This window comes from Saccharomycopsis crataegensis, assembly GCF_037102585.1.
Source record: "Saccharomycopsis crataegensis DNA, jcf7180000000074, whole genome shotgun sequence".
In the NCBI taxonomy this organism is placed as follows: Eukaryota; Fungi; Ascomycota; class Saccharomycetes; order Ascoideales; family Saccharomycopsidaceae; genus Saccharomycopsis; species Saccharomycopsis crataegensis.
In genome coordinates, this window is record NW_027043821.1 from 61,528 (window position 1) to 84,529 (window position 23,002).

Below are 23,002 nucleotides of genomic sequence, written 5' to 3' on the forward strand. Positions count from 1 at the left end.
AGTAAATGTCAAGATTGGAAAGTATCAGGAAAGAAATGTATGAAGATCAGCAGTGTAAGCGATCATAACCATATTGAGTCAGGACTTTGTAAATATCATCACTTTGAAGGGCTCCTCTTAATTCAACAACTAGATAAATTGAGGAAAATATATATTAGGCGACGACATCACCCGAAACAACACAATAATCAACTTTTGCAGAAGATTCCTGGGAAATCATGTTAACAACAATTAGGCTACGAGGCGTCGCCAAAATGGCAGGGTAAAGTCATGAATTTGCTATGGTGTGCACATTATATTACATCAACGACACCGCTGCCACCATACAAATGGTCATCTGATAAAGAGTACAATATTTTACTAGCTATTGTCAGATAGCTGTGTCTGGGGGATGAGGATGATAATGATCATGAAATGGTAACTAACAAATAACATCATCATAATAGTTATACATGGGGTGTGCCGGCAGTAGTCTATTTTGCGACTGTCGGAGTCCACCAACCGCTGGTGATAGAAGGCATTACCCTCCCTCTGTCGTCCATCAGTCTCAACAAAAAAAACCCCTTAACGTCAGCCATCTGACTAAAATATCACCAACATTTCACACGTTCTTCCTGTTTCTCTTCTTCTTCTTCTTCTTCTTTTCTTTTTTCTTGTTTCATTTCCCTTGCAATCGATTGTATATACACCAACATAATGTCTGACATCGACAACCTCGCTATCTCCACCATCAGATTGTTGGCAGTAAGTATTGACATTTGTCTTCATTTATTTCATCATTATGCGGACAAATTAGCGATTATTGCTTCCCATGTTCCAAAGTCCTTTTTTTCTAACGCCACCACCCTTTAGGTCGACCAAGTCGCCGCCGCCAACTCTGGTCACCCAGGTGCCCCATTGGGTCTTGCCCAAGTTGCTCACATCATCTTCAAAAACATGATCCAAAACCCTGCCAGCCCAGATTGGTTGAACAAGGATAGATTTGTGCTCTCCAACGGTCACTCTGTTGCTTTGCTCTACTCTCTTCTCCACTTGGCCGGTTACCCATTGTCCATTGAAGACCTCAAGCAATTCAGACACATCAACTCCAAGACTCCAGGTCACCCAGAAGCCGAAACCCCAGGTATCGATGTCACCACCGGTCCTTTGGGTCAAGGTATCTGTAACGCTGTTGGTTTGGCTCTTGCTCAGGAACACATTGCCGCTAGATTCAACAAGCCAGGTTTTGAAATCTCTAACAACTACACCTACTGTATCTTGGGTGATGGTTGTATGATGGAAGGTGTTGCCAGTGAAGCTTGCTCTCTTGCCGGTCACTTGAAATTGTCCAAGTTGATTGCCTTCTACGATGACAACCATATCTCTATTGATGGTGACACTAACGTCGCTTTCACCGAAGATGTCAACAAGAGATACGAAGCTTACGGCTGGGAAGTCTTGTGGGTTAAGGACGGTATGCACGATTACGAAGGTATCACCAAGGCCATCGAACAAGCTAAGAAGTCCGACAAGCCAACTTTGATTAGAGTCACCACCATCATTGGTTACGGTTCTAAGATGCAAGGTACCCACTCTGTTCACGGTGCTCCATTGAAGGCCGATGATATCGTGCAATTGAAGACTCACTTAGGTTTTGACCCATCAAAGTCTTTTGTTGTCCCAGAAGAAGTTTACTCTTACTACAAGTCATTTGCTGACTCCGGTGCCGCCGCTGAAGCTAAATGGTCTGCTATGCTCAAAGAATATTCCTCTCAATACCCAGAATTGGGCGCTGAATTGAAGCGTAGAATTGCTGGTGAATTGCCAGCTGACTTGGAATCAATCTTGCCAACTTTCACTGCTGCTGACAAGGCCGTTGCCACCAGAAAATTATCTGAAGGTGTCATTTCTAAGCTTTACGATGCTGTTCCAGAACTTATTGGTGGTTCTGCCGATTTGACTGGTTCTAACTTGACCCGTGCCCCAGATGCCGTTGACTTCCAACCTCCATCTACTGGCCTCGGTGACTACTCTGGTCGTTACATCAGATTTGGTGTTAGAGAACACGGTATGGCTGCCATCTGTAACGGTATTTCTGCTTATGGTGCCAACTTCATCTCTTTTGGTGCCACTTTCATGAACTTTGTTTCTTATGCCGTTGGTGCTGTCAGATTGTCTGCTTTGTCTGGTCACCACGTTCTTTATGTTGCCACCCACGACTCCATTGGTCTTGGTGAAGATGGTCCAACCCATCAACCTATTGAAACCTTGACTCACTTGAGATCTATTCCAAACTTGTCAGTGTGGAGACCAGCCGATGGTAACGAAACCTCTGCTGCGTACCTCGTTGCCTTGAAGAACAAGCACACTCCATCTGTTCTTGCCTTCTCTCGTCAAAACTTGCCCCAATTGGCTGGTTCTTCCATTGCCAAGGCCAGCAAGGGTGGTTACGTTGTCCACGGTTCCGAAGCCCCAGTTGCTGCTGTTGTCGCCACCGGTTCTGAAGTCGGTATTGCTGTCGAAGCCGCTGAATTGTTGGCTAAGGAAGGTGTTAACATCAATGTTATCTCCTTGCCAGACTGGTTCACCTTCGACGCTCAACCAAAGGACTACAAGCTCAGTATTTTCCCAGATGGCTTGCCAGTCATGTCCTTCGAAGTCTTGTCTACCAACGGTTGGTCCAAGTATGCTCACGAACACTTTGGTTTGGACAGATTTGGTATCAGTGGTAAGGGTCCAGATGTGTACAAGTACTTTGAATTCACTGGTGAAGGTGTTGCTAAGAGAGTTAAGAAGGTTGTTGACTTCTACAAGGGTACTGAAGTTAAGAGTAGATTGAATACTGCTTTGTAATCGGCTTATTCATTTTGATGTTGAGTTTATATAAGTTATATAAGATATTATAAGAGTCCATATGATGAACTTGGTTTTGTAATTATGCTTGATTGATTGTAAGATTGTTTTGGTGGAAATTTCTGATTTTCATAAATGTCTCAATGCGAGTGTTCAGTATTTGATGTTTGGTGCCACCATTAGAAAATATGTCATTGAAGTTGGTTGTTTCTGCTTAATTTTTGATTGCCTTTTTATTTCGGGAAAAAACCTCATTCTCAAAAGTTAGAACTGTTGTTGGACATACGCTCGATCTTTTTTTCTTTTTTTTTTTTTTCTTCATCACAGTCTAAGAAATATTCATTAATTGTTTGGAACATTACAAAATGAATCAGTCACGGTCAAAACATAAACATTAGCAAGTATAGTACAAAATCAGTAAGAATAAGAGTAATAGTAATAAAAAGAAACTAATACATAACGACAGCTCTCGCTCCATTATCCCTCCACCTCTAAGATCAAATCATAATCATAATCATAATCATAATCATTATCATTATCATTATCTTCTCGGTGGTCTTCCCCCACGTCCTGGTGGCGGCGGTTTTACGTGATTAGGGTTGAACATTGGGGCATTTCTTAACATATCCGGCACTTGCAACAACCGGATATTCGAACCTCTAATAAATACCTGGTCCAAATGATTACTCTTACCATCCCTTGCAGTCACTGTGATATCCTTCAATTGGATATTCATATTATCTTCGGATTCAATCAATTTTCCTCTGTAAATATCACCGCAGTTTAATTCCACGGAAATTACATGGCCCTGTATGGAGGTGATAGGTTAGTACAATTTCCCTTAATAAAAATTGAATCATAGAGAAAAAAAAAAGAAAAAAAAAAGAAGACTCACCTGTGCCTCACTAAGTAGTTTAACTGGAATACCCACTGACATCTTTATTATTTTATTATTTCTTTAACCCTTAACTGTTGAGGACGATTTGGTAAACTGTCTTTCCCTTTCACAAATTCTTTCTTCACAAGAAAAAAAAAAAAAAAAATAGAGTAGGTCACGTTATCATAAAGTGTTACAGGTATTACCAATAGAATAGAATACACCTTTTATTAACTCCAATTAATAGACAAGAAAATAAATAAATAACTAAATTTAAAAACAACAATAACAAATAAACTAATAAATTAAATTATAATTCCCATTCATCCATCATCTGTCTATCAATATTGCTGCTATTATTGATGAACGTTTCATCAATGCTGTCAATATTCAAGTCGCTGCACATTACACACTTCTCACTAACCAAATCTTCCAATTCTTTGGAAATCTTTGCGTTATTATTGATCTTCACTTTATTACCCTTATTCGCTCCAGGTAAAAGAGAGTTTGATGGTAATCCAATTTGGTTCTTCTTGAGTACCGCCAATAAATGTTTCTTCAATTTATAATTCTTGTTACTCGAATCTAAAATAAAATTAATTAGACAATCAACGTGGAAAACATGTTGACATGGGAATACTAAGAATTTCTTCAAAAAAATTGAGTTTTCACAAATTTGGCAACTTGAATTATTTCCAACAATTTTGCCAGCACCATCCTTAGCTTTACCAGAATCTTGGATAGCTCCATTTTCCACTTCGATTATGTAATATCTGGAAATTTTCAATTGCTTCAAATTGTCTACCAAGTCATTATTAAACTTAATAGAATTGGCAATCAAGTGGTTTAACTGATTGATATTTAGCCCATAAGACTCCAAGTTCTTGATGATTTCTAGCTTGAAATTATTAATACTTTGGAAATTAGGGAACAATGGCAATAAATCTTTGATAGTAAACAATTCACATTTACTCAACAAAAACTTGAGTAAATTCTTGATATCATCATCATCCTCATTTATTAGTTCAATCACTTGTTTGTTTTTCAACACATCTTTGATTTCCTCAGCATTTATGATATCCATGATTCGATCATCCTCAGTATTGAGACCATCACTTTTAATCAGATCATCAACTTTGATGTCTTTTAAAAGGTCAGCATTAGATTTAAGTACCTTCTCAACAATCAACTTGGTAACCATCTTTTCCCCAATTTTCAACCACAATTTTTTCCTCAATTCGCCGTTACTATCATAACCTGACAGAGAATATGGATCATCCTCAGTATCAAAAGAACGGTCAGCAATCAAACATGCCAATTTTAAATAATTATATCTCAAACATAACTCAATAGCCGCTTCATACTGCTTGGTCATCGAATATACATGGACTGCTGCCTTCCATTTCTTGAATTTTAAAAACAATCTCAAAATAAACTCGACGTCGAAATGAGCTTCATCATCTCCATTATGACTATAGTCTCCCTTAGTATAAACTTCCAAATACTTCAAAATCATGGTATCAGATTTCTTGGAATTGGCATCCATGACTAAGATACTCAAATACATGTTATGGATGATTGGGTCAATAGCGTTAACTTCAAAGATCAAAAAGTTGAGATAATTCAACATCAAGTTCTTATTAGCAGATACCACAGATTTATTTTTCCTAATGTTTTTATTGTATGATAATATCGCCGGCACGAATTTCTTATAATTTAAGTCACGATATAATCTCATCCACACAGCAAAAGTTGCTTCAGGTGAATTCATCAATAAAACGTTGGCATACTTATACACAAGCCCAGGGTTATTAATTTTTTCCAAGATTTTCAAAGATTCACCCCAATTTTCCAAGTTAATCCAATAATCTAAAATGAAGTCATAATCATGAATCAAATTTCCATAGAAAAGCAAAAATTTCTGTGAGTTATGCGCTTGAAATATTTGATAGACCGTTTCCTTATGAATAACTGATTTGAAGTTCACCAAAAATTCTTCAAATTGAGATTCAATTTCCTGCAACGATTTGGTTTGATTCAGTTGATTGTTAGTTAACTCATTGAATTTTTCCATGTATAATTCCACAATCCAACTACTCAACAATGTCTTTTGAATATAATATTCATCTTCCTCAATATTATTGGTTTTATCCACTGGCAAGAGCTGCAACTTTATAGTTAAATACTTCAATAATCCATCAACCTCGTTCAATTCCAATAACTTTAATGCCACAGATTCAAAAGGCCTAGAAGTATAAGCATATGTAGTAGCGGCTTCCAAAGAACAATTTTTCTCATTAATTAGATAATCAGATTTCTTGGATAGGATCAAATCTTTGATAAAATCATTGGCTTGCTTTGAAGCATTTGCCTTAAAATTATCAACCAACTCCAAAGCCTTATCAAATTTCTTTGCTTTCAAATAAATTTTCCAAATATCCTTCGATTCATCATTGATGACGATTTCATAGATGTTGAAGTTTGAATATATCCAGAAAGTGTTCTCATGATAATCGGCACATAATCCCAAAAACTTTTCATTATTAATGAAAAGTGGAAGAAACTTATGAAGTACCACTTGTTGATTGATTTTATTGATAACTAGCAACTCATTGTTATTTCTAAGATATATTATGTGGTACTTAGTCAATAAGATACCATAAGTGCTTGCCGGAACTCCTTCATTGTCATGAGTAGAATCTGGCAATTGTATGTTGAGCAAATAGTTCAATTGGGTCAACAACTTCTCATTATTACTACTGTCACCAACATCACCCAATGATGTGAATATGATCCCACTTTTCGTGATCCAGGCGAAATCTTCCTGATTTGCAATGTACTTGTTACCATGAATAATCGCTCCTATATCATCTAGTTTTTCATAATCTGTGTAATTATTATTGAATACCGACGATCCATTGCGAGTGATAAACATTGGATAATTCTTTTGGTATTTTAAAGTAAGGTCCGTTAGCTTATAATAGAATATATCATCGCTTTGAATGAATACCATCATTAAACTACCTTTATCATTATTGACCACATGTTTTAGGTATATTCCATCGATCGCTGTTTGGTTTCCATTATTAATTGGATTTTTCCACACCAATTTCAAGAATCCAACACCCAATTTATTACTACCAGTTTTGAATTCAATAGAAGATTCAAAAACTTGCCCCAAATTCGTACCGATCAAGAAATTCCTCACTGATGTTTCCGTGATCCCTTCACCATCCAAATTACTCCAATTAATATAAGAAATATTCATATTTTTGAACTTTGATAGCACTACAGGTACCTTTGACGCCTTATTTAAATAATAAGAGACATTTTTGACAGTGGTAATGATCAAATGGTTCCCTGTTGGATCCAAATATAAGTTCTTGATCCTGTTATTCACACTACTCCCGCTAGCGCCTGCGGAGCCATTCAAATTGCCATTCGCCCCACCAATTGAGCCAAATAAATCAATCTTATCAATATATTCAGGACTGGATAAATCTATCCGATATATCAAATTATTCTTAATAGCTAGAACCAAGATATTATTGCTCACTTTCAATGATATCAAATTGACCAAGCTAAATTGTAATTGTACTGGTTCAATAGAAAATATATCATTATCTTGAAGATTCGAATTTTCAGGGGCAGAAGATTGTCCTTGAACGGAACCTTCTATTAGTCCATCTAAGTATTGTGAGCTCATTCTCACGGTTAATCCTTGGTGGTTGTCAGATTTACCGTCCGTATCAACAATGTTGCCTTCAAAGTCCAATGTGTCAGTTTTTGTTTTTTTCTTACTACATACAATATAGAGGGTCGGAAACCCCATATATTTTATGAAATATAAATTTGAATACTTCAGTTTTGCACCAGAAATAGCAGAGAAGATGAAGAATAATAATGCCACATTCATGATAAAATACGTTAATAATAAAAGAAATAAAAAAAAGACAGCCGAAAATAAATAAATAAATAAATCCAATATTAAAGCAAACAAGCATCTTCATCACTAAAAAAAGCTGTGAAGAAAAGTCTCCCGGAAAAAAAAGGGAATATATATCTATATATATATCTATATATATATATATATATATATACGTTTATAGTATCAGGTTCTCTTTTCAGTTATCTTTATTCTTGAAGAGGTGTTAGCGTACGCGTTGTATTGAACTTCAACGATTTCTTCTGGTGGGAATTTCAAGTATGGGATATCATTAGAGCTGCAATTTAATAAGTAACCGTACAAAACTCTCAAAACGCTCTCATGTCCAATGATTAAAATATTCTTGGTATTCCTCTCCATTTCTAATATAAGAGGCTCTAATCTAACCGCTAAATCATGATAACTTTCAGCTCTTGGGAACCTAACATGGTAAGGATCTTTCTTAAATAGATCATATTCAATAGGGAACTTATATTTTATTTCTTCACGAGTCAAAGTCTCAATATTTCCCGGATTCAATTGATTCATTTCCGATCTTTGTGTTACCTGGATATCATATGTTTCCTGAAATACTGAACCTGTCTCAATGGTTCTTGTTCTCGTTGACGTCCAGACCATCAATTTCTTATTAATTTCGCTCTCTTTAATATTACGATTATTCATTAGAAGCTTGACTAAAGTGTTCATCATTACCTTAGAATGGGCTTTCCCTTTCTCAGTTAGCGATGGGTCCAGCTTAAACAACAAATTCTTATGATTTCCTGTGTCACCACATCTGGCAAAGAAAATCGACCCCTTTTTAATTCTGGTATTCAAAAGGAAGAAAGTCATCCTATTGAGCAAATATCCGTACTGTGATCTGTTCAAAACCAATCTTTCCCCGAAATTAATACTTTTGATATAGCTCAATACCATGCTTTCAGTGGGATCAACTTCATTTATTACCTCATAAGAATCGGATGCGGACTCGACTCTCTTGTCAAAATCTTTTCTTGCCTCATCCGAATCATATCCTTCATAATCTGGTGATTTAATTGCATCCTTTAAGCTATTTGCCAACAAATTATCATTTTCAATAAGCGATTCAATGAAAACAACCTTCACACTCAATTTGTTGAACCTTTCTTGTAGTTCAATACGATTCTTGGCAATGCCATTGATCGCATCATATATTGCTACTTGGCCATTATTTTTGAGCAAAAAATCTTCAATATTATTCAAACATGTTTCAACAACAGTCTCTTTAATCTTTGAGATTTCCAAATCACTAGGCTTTTGACTGAAGAATGATGGAGAAATTTCATTGCTTTTTAAAGCTTGCCGCCTGAAATCATCAAAATGGAAAACTTGCGCACTTACACCTAACCATCTCAAATATCTCGTCAATGAAACAGACATGTGGGTTTTACCTCTACCCGGAAGACCAGTGAGGCATATTAACAATTTGCCAGCATGAAATAGGCTACCGCTATCTGTGGAATACAATTGACCAGGCGAAACTTTAAAAGGAGAAACTTTTGAATGAATTTCATCTTTTTGCAAAGAAGAAACCTTTTCACCAGTTTCACCACGCCCAAGCGAGTCCAGGCTCACGGTAGTGCTGTCATTGATCATCCATTTATTGGAAGTTCTGGCACTATAATTGCCTGGCAAGTGGGGGGCTTCGATTGCCACCTCTTGGGAGCCATAATTATTGTTGATGGGATCATTATCTTTCACCATTGTCACGGCCGTATTAGGAGTAGGTTCTTTGGACATTTCGGGTGCGATACTGAATTTCTCTTGTGACTTGGGGAAAGTGTGTATTTAATCTCCGCGTTTTCAGCTTTGTGTAATTGATGGGTCCAGTGAAAAGGGGTGTTGTCACGTGTACATACAGAAAAGGGGGTGAAAAACTCTCTGAGACCCCCAGCTTCGGGATGTGTCAAAAAGCATAACAGTTCATTAAATCTATTGTACAAAAGAGGTCCTATATACAGGATAAAATAACAATACATATATCTAAATGCTCAAAATCAACTTCCCTTCTACTGAATTCAAATATTCAATGTTTGAACAAATAATTTGGTCACCAATTACCAACTCCTCCTCTCTTTCCGCTATATCAATATTAACAAATATGCCCAAGTCCAAGCAATAAGCAGTTGCCAAATTTGGATGACTGGCGCCTTGTGATACCAAGCACTTGAAGAAAAACATGGGCGAGCTATCACCACTATTTCTGGTTGTCAAATCTCTTTCTAAGTACTTTAAAGTCCAAAAGTGGGTAGTTTTATATAACAACTCATCATTAACAATATCCTTGGATAGAATGTATTTGTTATAAATGTTTTCTAGTCTTCCAACATCAAGTGGTTTACCGTACCCTTTTTGTGATAATTCATTGGCTATCTTCATAGCTCTAGGCAAACTACTCTCTTTAACCTTGGGGCCATTTACTTTTTGAATATGCAAAATGAATTGCCATTGATTTATGAGTTGTTCTAATTCACTGAATGGCGAGTCGACCTTAACATACCCAAATTCAAGTCCGAATTTACGGTGTGAGACCCCGTTTGATGAGTCAGAATAGTCATTGTATCTCATCACATCATCATAATCATCTGCAGGATACCATACGTTTTGACTTGGATTAAAGGAAATTTTTGGTTTAGCAAGATAGTTCAATCCACAGAAATAGGCCTTTGGCAATACTTTACCATTGATTTTTCGGAAGACAAAATGGTCATACAAATATGCTCGATATTCTGGCAATAGGTAGCTTTGAGGTTTGATAAGCACATTATCGGAAGAGTTCTCTTCCTCTTTTTCTTGGGCGAATGTGTCGATAATTGTTTGAGAATGGTGATAAATTGGAATTTTATGCTTGATGGCAAACCTTGCGGCAATTTCATTTGCGAGCATTCTTAATTCTTTTTCTAGAAACCTGATAGTTCGTGTTTCGTTATCATGTCCATATGCAAACATCTCTACTTCAGTTTCATCATTAACCTGGCAGACTGTTAATTCTGGCACGTTATCATCAATTTCACATTGAAGTGATTCGTTACTAGTTCTGAAGTTATATCTTTTTTGACAAGCGTTGAGAAGGTGGCGAAAGAAATATTTCTCTGATCTATCAAGATCTAACTGGTCATGGGTACCTGTATGGAATAATCCCTGGAAAAACCCAATTTTATCAGAGAAAACCTTAGATAATTGATCATCAGTTAAGATTTTGATATTTTCCAAACGTTCTAATTTCACACTTATTTTCATTTTTTCAAAATTCTTGACATGATCAGCCATTGGGAAATATCTGAAGGAGAATGTCAAACAATTGAACTTCCTTCCTTTTTTAACAGTAGAATCTTTAAACGCCAAGTTTTCAATCAAGCTATCTGGAACAAAACCAAGCTTTCCATTTGGAAAATTCAAGTCCCGACCTCTCAATACCAAATGCTTTAATAAAGGCGAATTAGGATAAATTGAAGAGCCGAGGTCAGGTACATGTATTCTAAATACATAGGAGCCATCAGGTTGCCCAACCCTTGATACTGCCAACTCAGAAACAAGTTCACCATTAACCTCCCTGGGGAATAAACCAAAGGCATGAATTTCTAATTTTCGTTTCAAATGATCAAGACTATCTTGATATTCCGGCTCGAAAGACCAGAATCTATAGAAATCTATGTCTTTGCTGCTAATACTGGGATCGTTGAACAATTGAGAGATGGTACTGACCGACTGAGTCATTGAGGTAACCTTCGGAATTCTTGATGCTAGAAAATTATTGGAGAGGAAAATGTCCGTGTCGTCTTTGTAAATCCCAAAATATTTCAAGAAGTTAAACGCTTTGCTTTGTGTTAATGATTCCGTGCTTTCAGGGTTCACTAAAAAATCAACTTCTTCATTAGTATTTGGCTTGATCTGACTAATGATCCCGTGAAGCTGAGCCTGTAATCGCTGATGTGGATATACAATATAGTATTTGAATAAATTAATAATAATTTCATAAATCTGACGATCTTTGTTAGTGATGAACATGGAGCCATTAGCCCATTTATAGAACTTATTTGTGTCATCAATGCTATCATTATTCAAAATATCATTCACTTCATTGATGAAATTCGAGAAGTGCTTTTCCGATAACAGTTCATCCCCAGTAATCTCTGAACTAGCGACTGGATTTAAGCCTTCCAGTAATAACATGGAATTGTAAACCGAGTTAGCAATAAATGACACATTAGGTTGGAAAGAAGAAAACCTTTTCAGTTCTTCATAGACTAGATTATTTCCATTATGCTGAATCATCATATAGTTAGCTGGTTTATTGGTAAGTGTCAAGTAAGAAGATAGGAACACAAGTATTCGATTGAATTTGTTTTTGGCAATCAAAGAAGAACTCTCATTGAAAAGTCTAATATCTTTTGAAAAAATTGGCATTTCTTGAATGTAGTTGTCAACGGTTAGTCCATTGATTGAATTGTTTCTTGATAGCTTGGAAAACACAACATCATCCATCTTTCTATGTTCCATAATTTTCATGAAATTGATGCTAACATTTAATAAATAAATCATCAGATTTCTTAATAATTCTTGGTTCTCTTCATTATCAAGATATCTCTGTTTCACTTGATCATAAAACACTTTTTCCTCCTTCACACCGAACACTCGAGCAATCTTCTCACTGTGAAACATATTGTATAGATGGAAGCTAATGTCACCAATTTTAAATTTCTTTTTTTTGCCCTCGATAGTAAATACTTCAACTTTGGCAAGCTCACTATGAAATTTTCCTTTCTGTTCTCCAATTACGATACCAAAATGGATACTGCCGCCATCATCACTGTCTCGAATTTCAACCAAAGACCCAATCACAGGAATCTGAGAGAACATCTCATCATATGAGTATTTTTGATTAACCATATCATGAACAGTTTTTCCTCTAAAGAAATAAATGAGTTTTTTGAAGTATGGCTGGGGTTCGTAAAGCTTCGGTTGATTAATTATTTTGGTATAGTAATGCAATGATGATCTGATTGTATTAGATAGCTTGTGTTTATAGGAAGTCGTGGAATTTGAATTTTCAGAATTTTCAGAAACTATAATTGAATTTTTGGGGTTTCCCACGATCACTGGAGACGACGGTATGGTTCTTTCTTCATCAAAATTTTTAGTTGGTGATATATCAGCAGAAGTCTTATTATTACAGAAGAAGCCATTCAACTTTTGATTCGACTCTTCATTAACTAATTCGTTCTCGGCAGGTTGACTTTTAAATGAGTTATTTTTGGAACTAATTGCGTAGCATCTCACTTGGTTTCTATATACATGAGTTTTAATCTTTATCATCATCCGCGGTCGTCTTCCAATCGGAAGCGTTCGCTGAACCATCAAGGCATGCGCAGATGTTCGTTGGGGTATCATTGATATACTATATTATCATGAGATCACTAATGATATTGATCTTGCTAATAGAAAAAAAAGACTATTGGTTGGGTTGTGTGATTGTGATGGGCTCGATGCTAAGATGAGTATGTGACAGTAGCTGTAAAAATTTTTTGGGGTTTTTCTGTTTTCCTATTTTTTTTCACCTTTATCGATGCGCAGAAATGTTAGGGATCGCAACGAGATCTTACACTTCCAGAATTCGTTACTTAAAGAACACATAGCTAATAGTGTTAGTACGCTATTTAATATAACAATCCTGTTTAAAACTTAAAAGGCTTTTAAAATTTCAGAAAATCTCTCCTCTAAGTTGCTTATCACCCATCATTACAAAAGGAAACGAAAAAATGGCAATTACTTTTATCACCAACTAATTTATATAGCACTACATACTAAAAACCGAAACTAGAAAAAAAAAATAAAAAAAAAAAAAGATAGCGTAGTTAGCATTATATCCAAACATGGTTCCTCTCATCACAAAACACTAGATTGTATCAACAATTCTCACTTCCATCTTTGAATCACAACCGAATGAACGAGCTTTGCGTCCAGTATGGTTTGCACTTTGTCATTAATTGGCTTTACTGGATAACTCAATGACAAGAAATAGCTTCTAGTTTCTCCATCGGCTAGAAAAATGGCATCGACAAAATCATAAACTTGTTGAACAGGACCGTGCTTATCCACAACCACCTTCAATTTACGGCCGTCAGCCAAACGAACTTGGATTGTTGTTTTATTTTCATTTTCCACGTTTGGGTCCTTATTACTTTCTGATGATGATGATGATGATGATGATTCAGGAACAAGTTTCTCCTTTCCAGATGACCGAGAAGAATCTGTAATAACATCACCTGGCACTGGTGAGCCTAGTCTGAAACCTTCTCCACTGAATTTATCTTGCTTAGATTTTGGAGGCTTATAATTTTGATCCGAATTATGTTTAAGATTGATGTCAACACTTTGACCTGGCATGACCCTGAACAAATCTAATGGAGCATTCCCTTGCCTCATTTGCTCCATATAACTTTTGTTTTTTGGGTCATCAAAGCGATACAATGGGCCATCATCGATGGAAAACCCATCTTTCCAGAAAGTACATGTACGTGTGACTTTTTCTAAGCTTTGTGATGGTTGTTGGCCTGGAATCACTTCACTTGTTGCATTTTCGGTCCCCAAACGGTACCCGCTACCTGCAAAGCTCCCAGATGTCGAGGGTTCTTGACCAGCACCTGGACGTGTATCTGGGAGGTTTGCAGATCGAGCTGCCTGATTGAGAAGTTGTTGGACAAGCGATCTAGCTTGATCTTCAGGAGGTTTTTCAACTTCAAGGCCCGATCTTTCGCCACCAGTGAACAAGTTCTTTTCATCTTCATTGTCACTGCTGTCGTCCCCACGATTCAAGTCGCGGAATGTTTTGAACTTTTTATCTGTGTTTCTAGACATATTTTCTTATACCAATGGCTAGAGACCTGCTTTTTTCAGCCGAATATCCAAATGTATTGGCCATCACCACCTTCTGTGTGTTTGTTTGATGATAATTGAATATTTTTCCTCGTGGCCACGTGAACTGGGCTCTACAGGCACTCTGCCCCCCTCCCCCACCACCACTTAACATGCAAAATAGTGGATGATAAATTGGTAATAATAACTACTGAATAGTATTGGCTGATACTCTAAAATTTCCAATTAATTATTCTTATGTGATAAGTCCACTTTAAGAATGACTGGAAAGACAATCAACGGCAGTTTATCTCAGGTTTCTACTACCTCCCAATAATCATGTATGGTGTATATCTCTCAAGACTTGAGCATCCAGAAAAGGTTACTCGAGAATTTATCCACACAGATCATCAATAATGGAACGGGATATAATTAAATGAAGTGGAGTCCTGAATATGGAAAACCGAATAAATTAATGCCCACTGTGAGACGCAAATAATTCTTAATCATTATGCTTAATTACCAGCTTATTTATTATTAGTTATACTATTATTTCTGAAAACTTTGACGTCAGTTAACTATCATAAATGCCAGATAAATTTTGTGACTGAAAGGGTTAAGTTCAACAGCAGCGATCTTCTTATCAATCTTCGCCAAGCGGTGTTCGATGATTCAATTGCCGGAGCCCACTTTACAACAGCACAGTGCTTGTGTCTGCTTGTTATACATTTTGGTTCCACATATCTAATTTATAGAACGTAGGCCAAAAACAACAAGTATCCAGCAATTGTCAACAAGAATATGATTTATACGTGTGTGTATGGTGAGCCCCATCGGTGTCCTGCACTACACAGGGCTCCATAACCCCGCGATGACTCACCGCTCTGCAGCCCTGGCAAAACCTGGAGGTGAGTGACACATTTTTTTTATCTCGGTCTCTCTGTATGAGTAACAAATCATCATGCTTTTTTTCACCCTTTTTTTTTTTCCTTTATATATGTGAAATTTTTTTTCTTCTTCTTCTTTCATTCAATCTTTCTAAAGTCCGATTCATTCAATTAGGAAAGAACAATAATTATCATGGCTTCTGTTGGATCTGCTATCTTGAGTGTACCAACCACTCACCAAGACCTCGATAACTACTTTGTGTTGTTGTCGACATACGTCTCCATCTTATACCGTTTTACCAACGTTGACGACATTGTCTTTGCCTTGTCGAATTATACCACTAAATCACACTCATATATCAGATATAATGTCCCAGAAACACCGTTGTCTTTCAGTGAATTGTACAAAGCCCTACAATCTCTGATTAAAGAATCACAATCTTTCCAGGATTCTGAAGCATTGACTCATCATTTGAAGAAAAACGTCGAATTATCCTTCAGTCAGTTGCGTGACTTCAACAATTATTCCTTCAACATTGTTGACTCTGATGACACTGCTATTACCGCCACAGAATTGTTTGAATTTGCCATCAACTACAACAAATCTTCTGGTAAATTCATTATGGTTTACAACAAAGCTAAATATTCCGAGGAAAGAGTTTCCAGTTTGATAGAACAATTTTCTCAATTCCTTAATATCGTCATTGAAGACTCAACCTCCATTATAACCAGAGTCCCTCTTTTGACCTCATCACAGATTAGTCACTTACCAGATCCAACCATTGATCTTGATTGGTCCGGCTATGTTGGTGGTATTCATGAAATTTTCGAAAGAAACGCCAAACAATGGCCAGAAAGAACATGTGTTATTGAAACCAGTGATCTACAAGGCTCAAATAATAGAGTGTTCACCTACCAGCAGATTAATGAATCTTCAAACATGATTGCCCATTATCTTGTTGATAACGGTATCAAAGTCGGCGATATCATCGCTATTTACTCGTATAGATCTGTCGAGTTATTGATCTGTGTCCTTGGTATTTTGAAGGCTGGGGGTACCTTCTGCGTCATTGATCCAGCATATCCACCATTTAGACAAAACATTTACCTTGATGTTGCTCAACCAGCCGGTTTAATTGTTATTGGCAGAGCTGGAGAACTTGACAATGAAGTTGAATCATTTATCGATGATAAACTAGATTTGAAAGCAAGATTATCAAAGGTCGCTTTACAAAATACTGGGGTTCCAACTGGTGGTGTGGTCCCTGGTACATCTACCGATTGCTTGGACCAGTATCTCAAAGTTAAAGATCAAGGTACTGGAGTTAAGGTTGGTCCTGATTCTAACCCAACTTTGGCATTCACTTCTGGTTCTGAAGGTTTGCCAAAGGGTGTTCTTGGTCGTCACTTTTCTTTGGCCTATTATTTCTCATGGATGGCTGAACGTTTCGAAATGTCGGACAAAGATAACTTCACAATGTTATCTGGTATTGCACATGATCCAATCCAACGTGATATGTTCACTCCAATTTTCTTGGGTGCTAAATTAATTGTCCCTACTGCTGATGATATTGGAACTCCAGGGAGATTGGCCAAGTGGATGCAAGTCAATGATATTACTGTGACTCATTTGACGCCTGCTATGGGTCAAGTTTTGGCTTCGCAAGCAGTGGATGAAGTTCCAACTTTGAGAAACGCCTTTTTTGTTGGTGATTTGTTGACTAGAAAGGATTGTTTGAGATTACAGAGTTTGGCTAAAAATGTTCATATTATTAATATGTACGGTACCACTGAGACTCAAAGAGCCGTTTCCTATTTCTTGGTGAAGAGTTACAATGAAGACAAAGACTATTTGTATACTTTAAAAGATATTGTTCCTGCTGGTCAAGGGATGAAGAATGTTCAATTATTGGTGGTCAACCGTTATGACCCTACCCAAACTTGTGGTATTGGTGAAGTCGGGGAATTGTTTGTTAGAGCTGGTGGTTTAGCCGAAGGATATTGCAAATTGCCAGAAATGAATGCTAAGAAATTCTTGAATAACTGGTTTATTGGACCTGAAGCTTGGGAAGCCGCCGATAAGGCTTTAGATAAAGGTGAAGAATGGAGATCGGTTAACTGGAAGGGCCCAAGAGATAGATTATACAGAACTGGTGATTTGGGTAGATACTTACCTGATGGTAATGTCGAAGTGACCGGTCGTATTGATGATCAGATCAAAATTCGTGGTTTCAGAATTGAATTAGGAGAGATCGATACTCACGTTTCTAAGTTCCCTGTGGTTCGTGAAAACAGAACTATTGTCAAGAAGGATGAAAATGGTGAAAATTACCTTCTCAGTTTCTTGGTTTTGAAATCCGAAAATGCTTCAATCGAGGAAGAATATTTATCTAATAAGTTTGATTCCCTTGACTTCAGCGCTGTTAAAGCGAACGAAGATCTCAGAACAGACTTGGTTAAGTCTTTAGCCAAGTATCATAAATTGGCCACCGGATTGAAGAAATTTTTGGCTACCAGATTGGCCAATTATGCCTTGCCTTCAATTGTTGTTGTTTTACCAAAGTTTCCATTGAATCCTAATGGTAAAATTGACAAAAATAAACTCCCAGTGCCAACTTCTGAAGAATTGGCCAGTGCCGCTAAATTCCTTTACGAATTGGACGACGGTGCTTCTTCTGCTTCTGCTGACCAATTCAACGAAACCCAATCAAAGATTAAACAAATCTGGTATGATATATTGCCTACCAAGCCAATCATTAATCATCTCAATGATTCTTTCTTTGACTTGGGTGGTCATTCCATCTTGGCCACAAGAATGATTTTCCAAATTAGAAAAGAGTTCAATGTTGATTTGCCTTTGGGGACTATTTTCAAACACCCTACTATTGAAGCCTTTGCTGCCCAAGTTGAAAACAATGGTGCCACTGAGGAAGCCTCTGCTGTTTCTCAGCCTGCAAACGGAGAATCAGAATACTTCAAGGATGCCAAGTATTTGTCTACCTCTAGAATCGCCGGCAATTACCCAACTCCAGCACCTTTTACTCCGGGCTCCACGGTCAATGCATTCATTACTGGTACTACTGGTTTCTTAGGATCATTCTTGATCAAACAATTCCTTAATTTTAAATCTTTGGACTTTACCGTGTATGCCCATGTTCGTGCAAGCTCTGAACAAGCTGGCTTCGAAAGATTGGTCAAATCACTTAAGTCTTATGGTAATTATGATCCATCATTTGAATCACGTATCAAGATTGTTGTTGGTGACTTAGCTACCGATAAATTTGGATTGGAAGATTCAGCATGGAAAAAGCTCAATGATGCGGTCGACGTTATAGTTCATAATGGTGCCATGGTCCATTGGGTGTATCCTTATGAAAAGCTCAGAGATTCCAATGTCATTAGTACTATCAATGTTTTCAACATGGCTCTAGTTGGTAAACCAAAGGTTTTTGAGTTTGTCTCATCTACTTCTACCATTGACACAGACCATTATTTCAATTTATCCGATAAATTGGCCAGCGAAGGTAAGCCTGGTCTTCCAGAATCCAATGATTTGATGGGATCCAGTAGTGGATTGGGTACTGGTTATGGTCAAACCAAATGGGCTGCTGAATACATTATCCGTAAAGCAGGTGCCAATGGTCTCAAGGGTCACATTGTTAGGCCGGGGTATGTTACCGGTGCCTCTAATAATGGCGCCAGTAACACCGATGATTTCTTATTGAGAATTTTGAAGGGATGTATCGAAATTGGTGCTTTACCAGAAGATGTGGATAATACCACTAATGCAGTTCCAGTTGACCATGTTGCAAAAATTATCTTATCTACCACCGTCACCTCATTGCTTGGTGAAGACAAGGGCATCAAGGTTGCCCATGTTACTGGTCATCCAAGAATCAAACTTAATGATTATTTGGATACTGTGAACCACTATGGCTACTCTGTTGATAAAGTCAATTATGAATCTTGGAAGACCAAATTGGAACAATATGTTAGTGATTCTAGTAATCCAGAATCTGCGTTGTTCCCATTGTTGCACATGGTGTTGGGTGATTTGAAGGCTGACACAAGAGCTCCAGAATTGGATGATGCTAATACAATTGAAGCTTTGAAATACACTGCCAAACTCAGTGGTACTGAATTCTCAGTAAATGCTGCCGGACAAGGACTCGATTTGAAACAGTTGGGCGTTTACATTAGCTACTTGGTGCAAATTGGGTTCTTACCAAAACCCTCTGCAACCAATAACTTGCCAGCGGTGGAAATAAATCCAGAAACTCTTAAACTTGTTTTAGCCGGTGCTGGTGGTAGAGGTAGTGCTGCCAAATAAAGCTGTTAATCATAAATACTTTTTTTTAACATTGCATTTTTTTTTTTCACGTCTTGTTTTTGCTTACTTATTCTTTTTTTTTTTTTTACATATTCAAACTAATAGAGAACTAAATTTAATTATATCAATATTATTGGGAATAATTTTATGATATTTCAGCACTATCATAATGCTGTAATCAAGAGACTATTAGAAAACCTTACCACTGTGTACAAATTCGCGTCACAATTATGATGAAAATCTTCAATCACCAATCTGAAATTTGGCTACATTGAGACTGCTTAACCAAACATCTAGCTGACTCTCGCATGCGTGCATTAGAATCTAACTTTTTTTTTTTTTTAATTTTATTATAAACTTGATAAATATCTTCCAATCTGGCTCTATCCACGTTATTTCTTTTTATTATCAAGTGGTAAATCACAGAGACCCCAAAATGTCACAACGGTTTGACACAAGTCACGTGGGGAACTTAGAAATAGCAACAAAGGAAAAAACAACAACAATAGAGAGTGTTGGGATTATATTTGGTGAGTAGCAATAATTAATATTTTTCCGTTTCTACAAACATGCTCTTTTTCTGGTTCCTTGTGGTTACTTTATAAAATTCTTGCCTATAGTATTGAACTTGGCCTTGGGATTTTCAGGTTTTCTATTCATTATTATTCAATTCTGCTGTGGAGAGGAAACCCCCCTTCACAATGAAATTCTTCCAATTAAAAAAACATAGTGCTCCTCCTGCCACCAGCCAGCTCAGGAATGGCTCTTCTTTGCCCCCAATTGATCAATACACTCCTAGAGGATCATCTATTTTGCCCAGCTATGCAATTGAAGAAGATGACTTGGAAGAAGATGACGACGAAACCAGAGCAAATACCATGAGAAATAGCTTTCTAGCACAGAATCAGAATTTCACATTGCGAAACAAAAACTCTCGGCATTCGTTTACAACCAATTATAATAATTCCAGAGATATCGGTTATAAAAGAGGGACCAATGCCAATGCCAACGCTGCCGCTGCTGCTGCTTTGAGCAGATCGAATTCTTTGAGAAGCGTATCAGCATCACAGCGACCAAGACCTTCGCAACCACGTTTGAACTCTTTGACAAACCGAGCCTCCAGCAGCCAGAAAAGAGAGTCTCAAGGAGCCCGAACGCTTTCTTTATCGAGAATTGATGAGCAACCTCTATCTCGAAGCAATTCCCATAGGCATAGAATCAACAATAGGGATATCAACAACACCCCTCAACCAATCCGAAATCAAGAAAAATACAGTCATTTCACCTCACCACCCAACAAAAAGTTTAATGAAGGGTTGTCTCAACGTCGATCAAACTCTTTATTGAGTAATACTGGCAGAACCTCTTCCTTTTCTTCGCTACCTCCTATCCTGAATAGAAGGTACTCGATGGCCAGTATGCTTACTAATAACTCTTTGGATATGAATGACATAACAATACAATCGACCACAACAAAACGCGGAAATTCTGTTGTTAAACAAACAAAACTCATTGATTCTCAGGGAGTAACGAGAAGAATTATCACCAAGACAATAAAGAAAATTGGGGCGTATGAGGTTGTCAAGTCTAACATTATCAATCTATCTAATGATGATCCAAACTCCAGCATTCTCGAAAATGGCGGGTACTCTGACATTGATGAACTCGGAGACTTGGAGGAGTTAGATGATAATTACGAAGATGTCTTTTTGCCCCAAGATGAGAAATTCGTGACAGCCTTAGATTTAAATCGCCATTTTGAGGATTTTGATGACGCATTGGCCCCGGATGATGACGAGCCGCAGTATGCAAACTCTATCAATAGAGACACTAGGGTAGACATTGAAAGGGCTTCTAGAGGTGTCACCGGGAATGGGCAGTTGAATGGAGAAGAAAAAACTGAATCTCAAATAAAGGATGTTTCCAAAGAATTCAAGACTCTCGGAATGAGTGATAAGAATGTTATAAAGAAAAGTGATAATACTACAGTTTCCGCACCACTAACTAAACCCATTAGTCAGCCAACAGATAATGAATCCCAGTATTCTGATGCGATGTCTCATACTAGAAGTTCAAGTGATGTTAAGCTTCCTTTTATTGCTTCTAAAACCGACGACATAGAAATATCACCTTTTCAATCTCCTTCGAAACAAGGTAGGTCTTCTCAAAACATAACACAAAAGAATAAGTCATCAATTCTCAGACGTTCTCCCAGCGAAGAATTCGATATATTATCAACTAGGAGTATGAGGAGTAATAGAAGCAGGGTGAGTTTCCGAGGAGTGGATATCATTAATGCCGATGATGGCCAAAGGACTGCTTCGCGTCTGCTGAAAAAGCTCTCCGAAAAAGAAATGTATGACGCCGCTCTTAACGCAGCCACTGCAAAGATTTATGGATCCCCCGACCATGCCAACAGCAAGTCCTCGTTTGAAAGAAATTTGAACCAAGAAAATCATGTTCGTAGTGATAGACGATACTCCATGAGATCGGAGAACCGATCCAATTATAATCCTCCTAAATTGAGAAAGAAATTATCAATATCAGATTCCCTAAAGAGTATATCATTAAATTCTAAAAGTGCATTTCAGAGAACAGAGCCAAAACATAAGAAGCCAACAGGTGTTGTCCCTACATCTCCTCTGGTAAATTCCATCTCAGCAAATAATGGAACATTGAGAAATTCTGAGAAGAAAAAGAAGTTGTCCAGGAAAGAGAAACGGTATCTCAAAGAGAAAGTTAAATTGGAGAACATGGATTTATCTGCAGAGATCAGAGCAGCCCAAAATAGTTACAATAAAAAGCACAAGGATGATCCATATGTTACGCCCGAAGCTCTAGATCAGACACAATTGATTAGGGAAGAGACTCCAGAAGCACTAAATAACACAAACATTGAAAATTCTTCATTGGTAGACAGTACTGGTAATGATCCTAACAAGGTAGGTGAGCAGGTGAAGAAGAAAAGAAAATTCAACTTATTAAAGCTCAAGTGGAACTGACTTAAAATATATGTACCACTTAATATATATCTTGTACCATATTTATTGGAGCGATCTCCGGCCAAGCAGACTTTGATAGAGCTCTGTCCCTATTATTTTAAGATTTTTTTTTTTCTTGATTTGTTTCACTGTCCTAATAATTGTAATATAATTGTCACTTCTTATTATTTAAAATGATTAAGATTGTGAAAATGGGAGATTTATTTAACAGTGAGATAACTGTTTGATCATTTCTTCGAGGCCTGCAGCGGTTAG

General features: G+C 37.2%; 8 protein-coding genes across 8 annotated transcripts; 3 read left to right on the forward strand and 5 right to left on the reverse strand. All coding sequences in view use genetic code 12, as the record gives it.

Annotated features, from left to right (window-relative positions):
• Nucleotides 1-696: 696 nt before the first annotated feature.
• DASC09_018820 (transketolase family protein) lies at nucleotides 697-2,832 on the forward strand (the record flags this gene model as incomplete). Its single annotated transcript, XM_064995485.1, has 2 exons — nucleotides 697-744; nucleotides 853-2,832. The coding sequence occupies 2 exons, from the start codon at nucleotides 697-699 to the stop codon at nucleotides 2,830-2,832; spliced, it is 2,028 nt and encodes a 675-aa protein (XP_064851557.1).
• Nucleotides 2,833-3,373: 541 nt separating this feature from the next.
• Nucleotides 3,374-3,769, reverse strand: SMD3 (mRNA splicing protein SMD3; the record flags this gene model as incomplete). Its single annotated transcript, XM_064995486.1, has 2 exons — nucleotides 3,374-3,640; nucleotides 3,728-3,769. The coding sequence occupies 2 exons, from the start codon at nucleotides 3,767-3,769 to the stop codon at nucleotides 3,374-3,376; spliced, it is 309 nt and encodes a 102-aa protein (XP_064851558.1).
• Nucleotides 3,770-4,019: 250 nt separating this feature from the next.
• PEP3 (tethering complex subunit PEP3) lies at nucleotides 4,020-7,541 on the reverse strand (the record flags this gene model as incomplete). The annotated part of the gene is made up of 1 exon (XM_064995487.1): nucleotides 4,020-7,541. The coding sequence occupies one exon, from the start codon at nucleotides 7,539-7,541 to the stop codon at nucleotides 4,020-4,022; it is 3,522 nt and encodes a 1,173-aa protein (XP_064851559.1).
• A 279-nt stretch (nucleotides 7,542-7,820) lies between these two features.
• On the reverse strand, nucleotides 7,821-9,413 carry DASC09_018850 (bifunctional fructose-2,6-bisphosphate 2-phosphatase/6-phosphofructo-2-kinase; the record flags this gene model as incomplete). The annotated part of the gene is made up of 1 exon (XM_064995488.1): nucleotides 7,821-9,413. One exon carries the CDS (start codon nucleotides 9,411-9,413, stop codon nucleotides 7,821-7,823), a length of 1,593 nt encoding a protein of 530 aa, XP_064851560.1.
• Nucleotides 9,414-9,656: 243 nt separating this feature from the next.
• DASC09_018860 (uncharacterized protein) lies at nucleotides 9,657-13,064 on the reverse strand (the record flags this gene model as incomplete). Its single annotated transcript, XM_064995489.1, has 1 exon — nucleotides 9,657-13,064. One exon carries the CDS (start codon nucleotides 13,062-13,064, stop codon nucleotides 9,657-9,659), a length of 3,408 nt encoding a protein of 1,135 aa, XP_064851561.1.
• A 525-nt stretch (nucleotides 13,065-13,589) lies between these two features.
• SHP1 (protein phosphatase regulator SHP1) lies at nucleotides 13,590-14,531 on the reverse strand (the record flags this gene model as incomplete). The annotated part of the gene is made up of 1 exon (XM_064995490.1): nucleotides 13,590-14,531. The coding sequence occupies one exon, from the start codon at nucleotides 14,529-14,531 to the stop codon at nucleotides 13,590-13,592; it is 942 nt and encodes a 313-aa protein (XP_064851562.1).
• A 1,077-nt stretch (nucleotides 14,532-15,608) lies between these two features.
• LYS2 (L-aminoadipate-semialdehyde dehydrogenase) lies at nucleotides 15,609-19,745 on the forward strand (the record flags this gene model as incomplete). The annotated part of the gene is made up of 1 exon (XM_064995491.1): nucleotides 15,609-19,745. One exon carries the CDS (start codon nucleotides 15,609-15,611, stop codon nucleotides 19,743-19,745), a length of 4,137 nt encoding a protein of 1,378 aa, XP_064851563.1.
• A 701-nt stretch (nucleotides 19,746-20,446) lies between these two features.
• MSC3 (Msc3p) lies at nucleotides 20,447-22,747 on the forward strand (the record flags this gene model as incomplete). The annotated part of the gene is made up of 1 exon (XM_064995492.1): nucleotides 20,447-22,747. One exon carries the CDS (start codon nucleotides 20,447-20,449, stop codon nucleotides 22,745-22,747), a length of 2,301 nt encoding a protein of 766 aa, XP_064851564.1.
• Nucleotides 22,748-23,002: the final 255 nt, after the last annotated feature.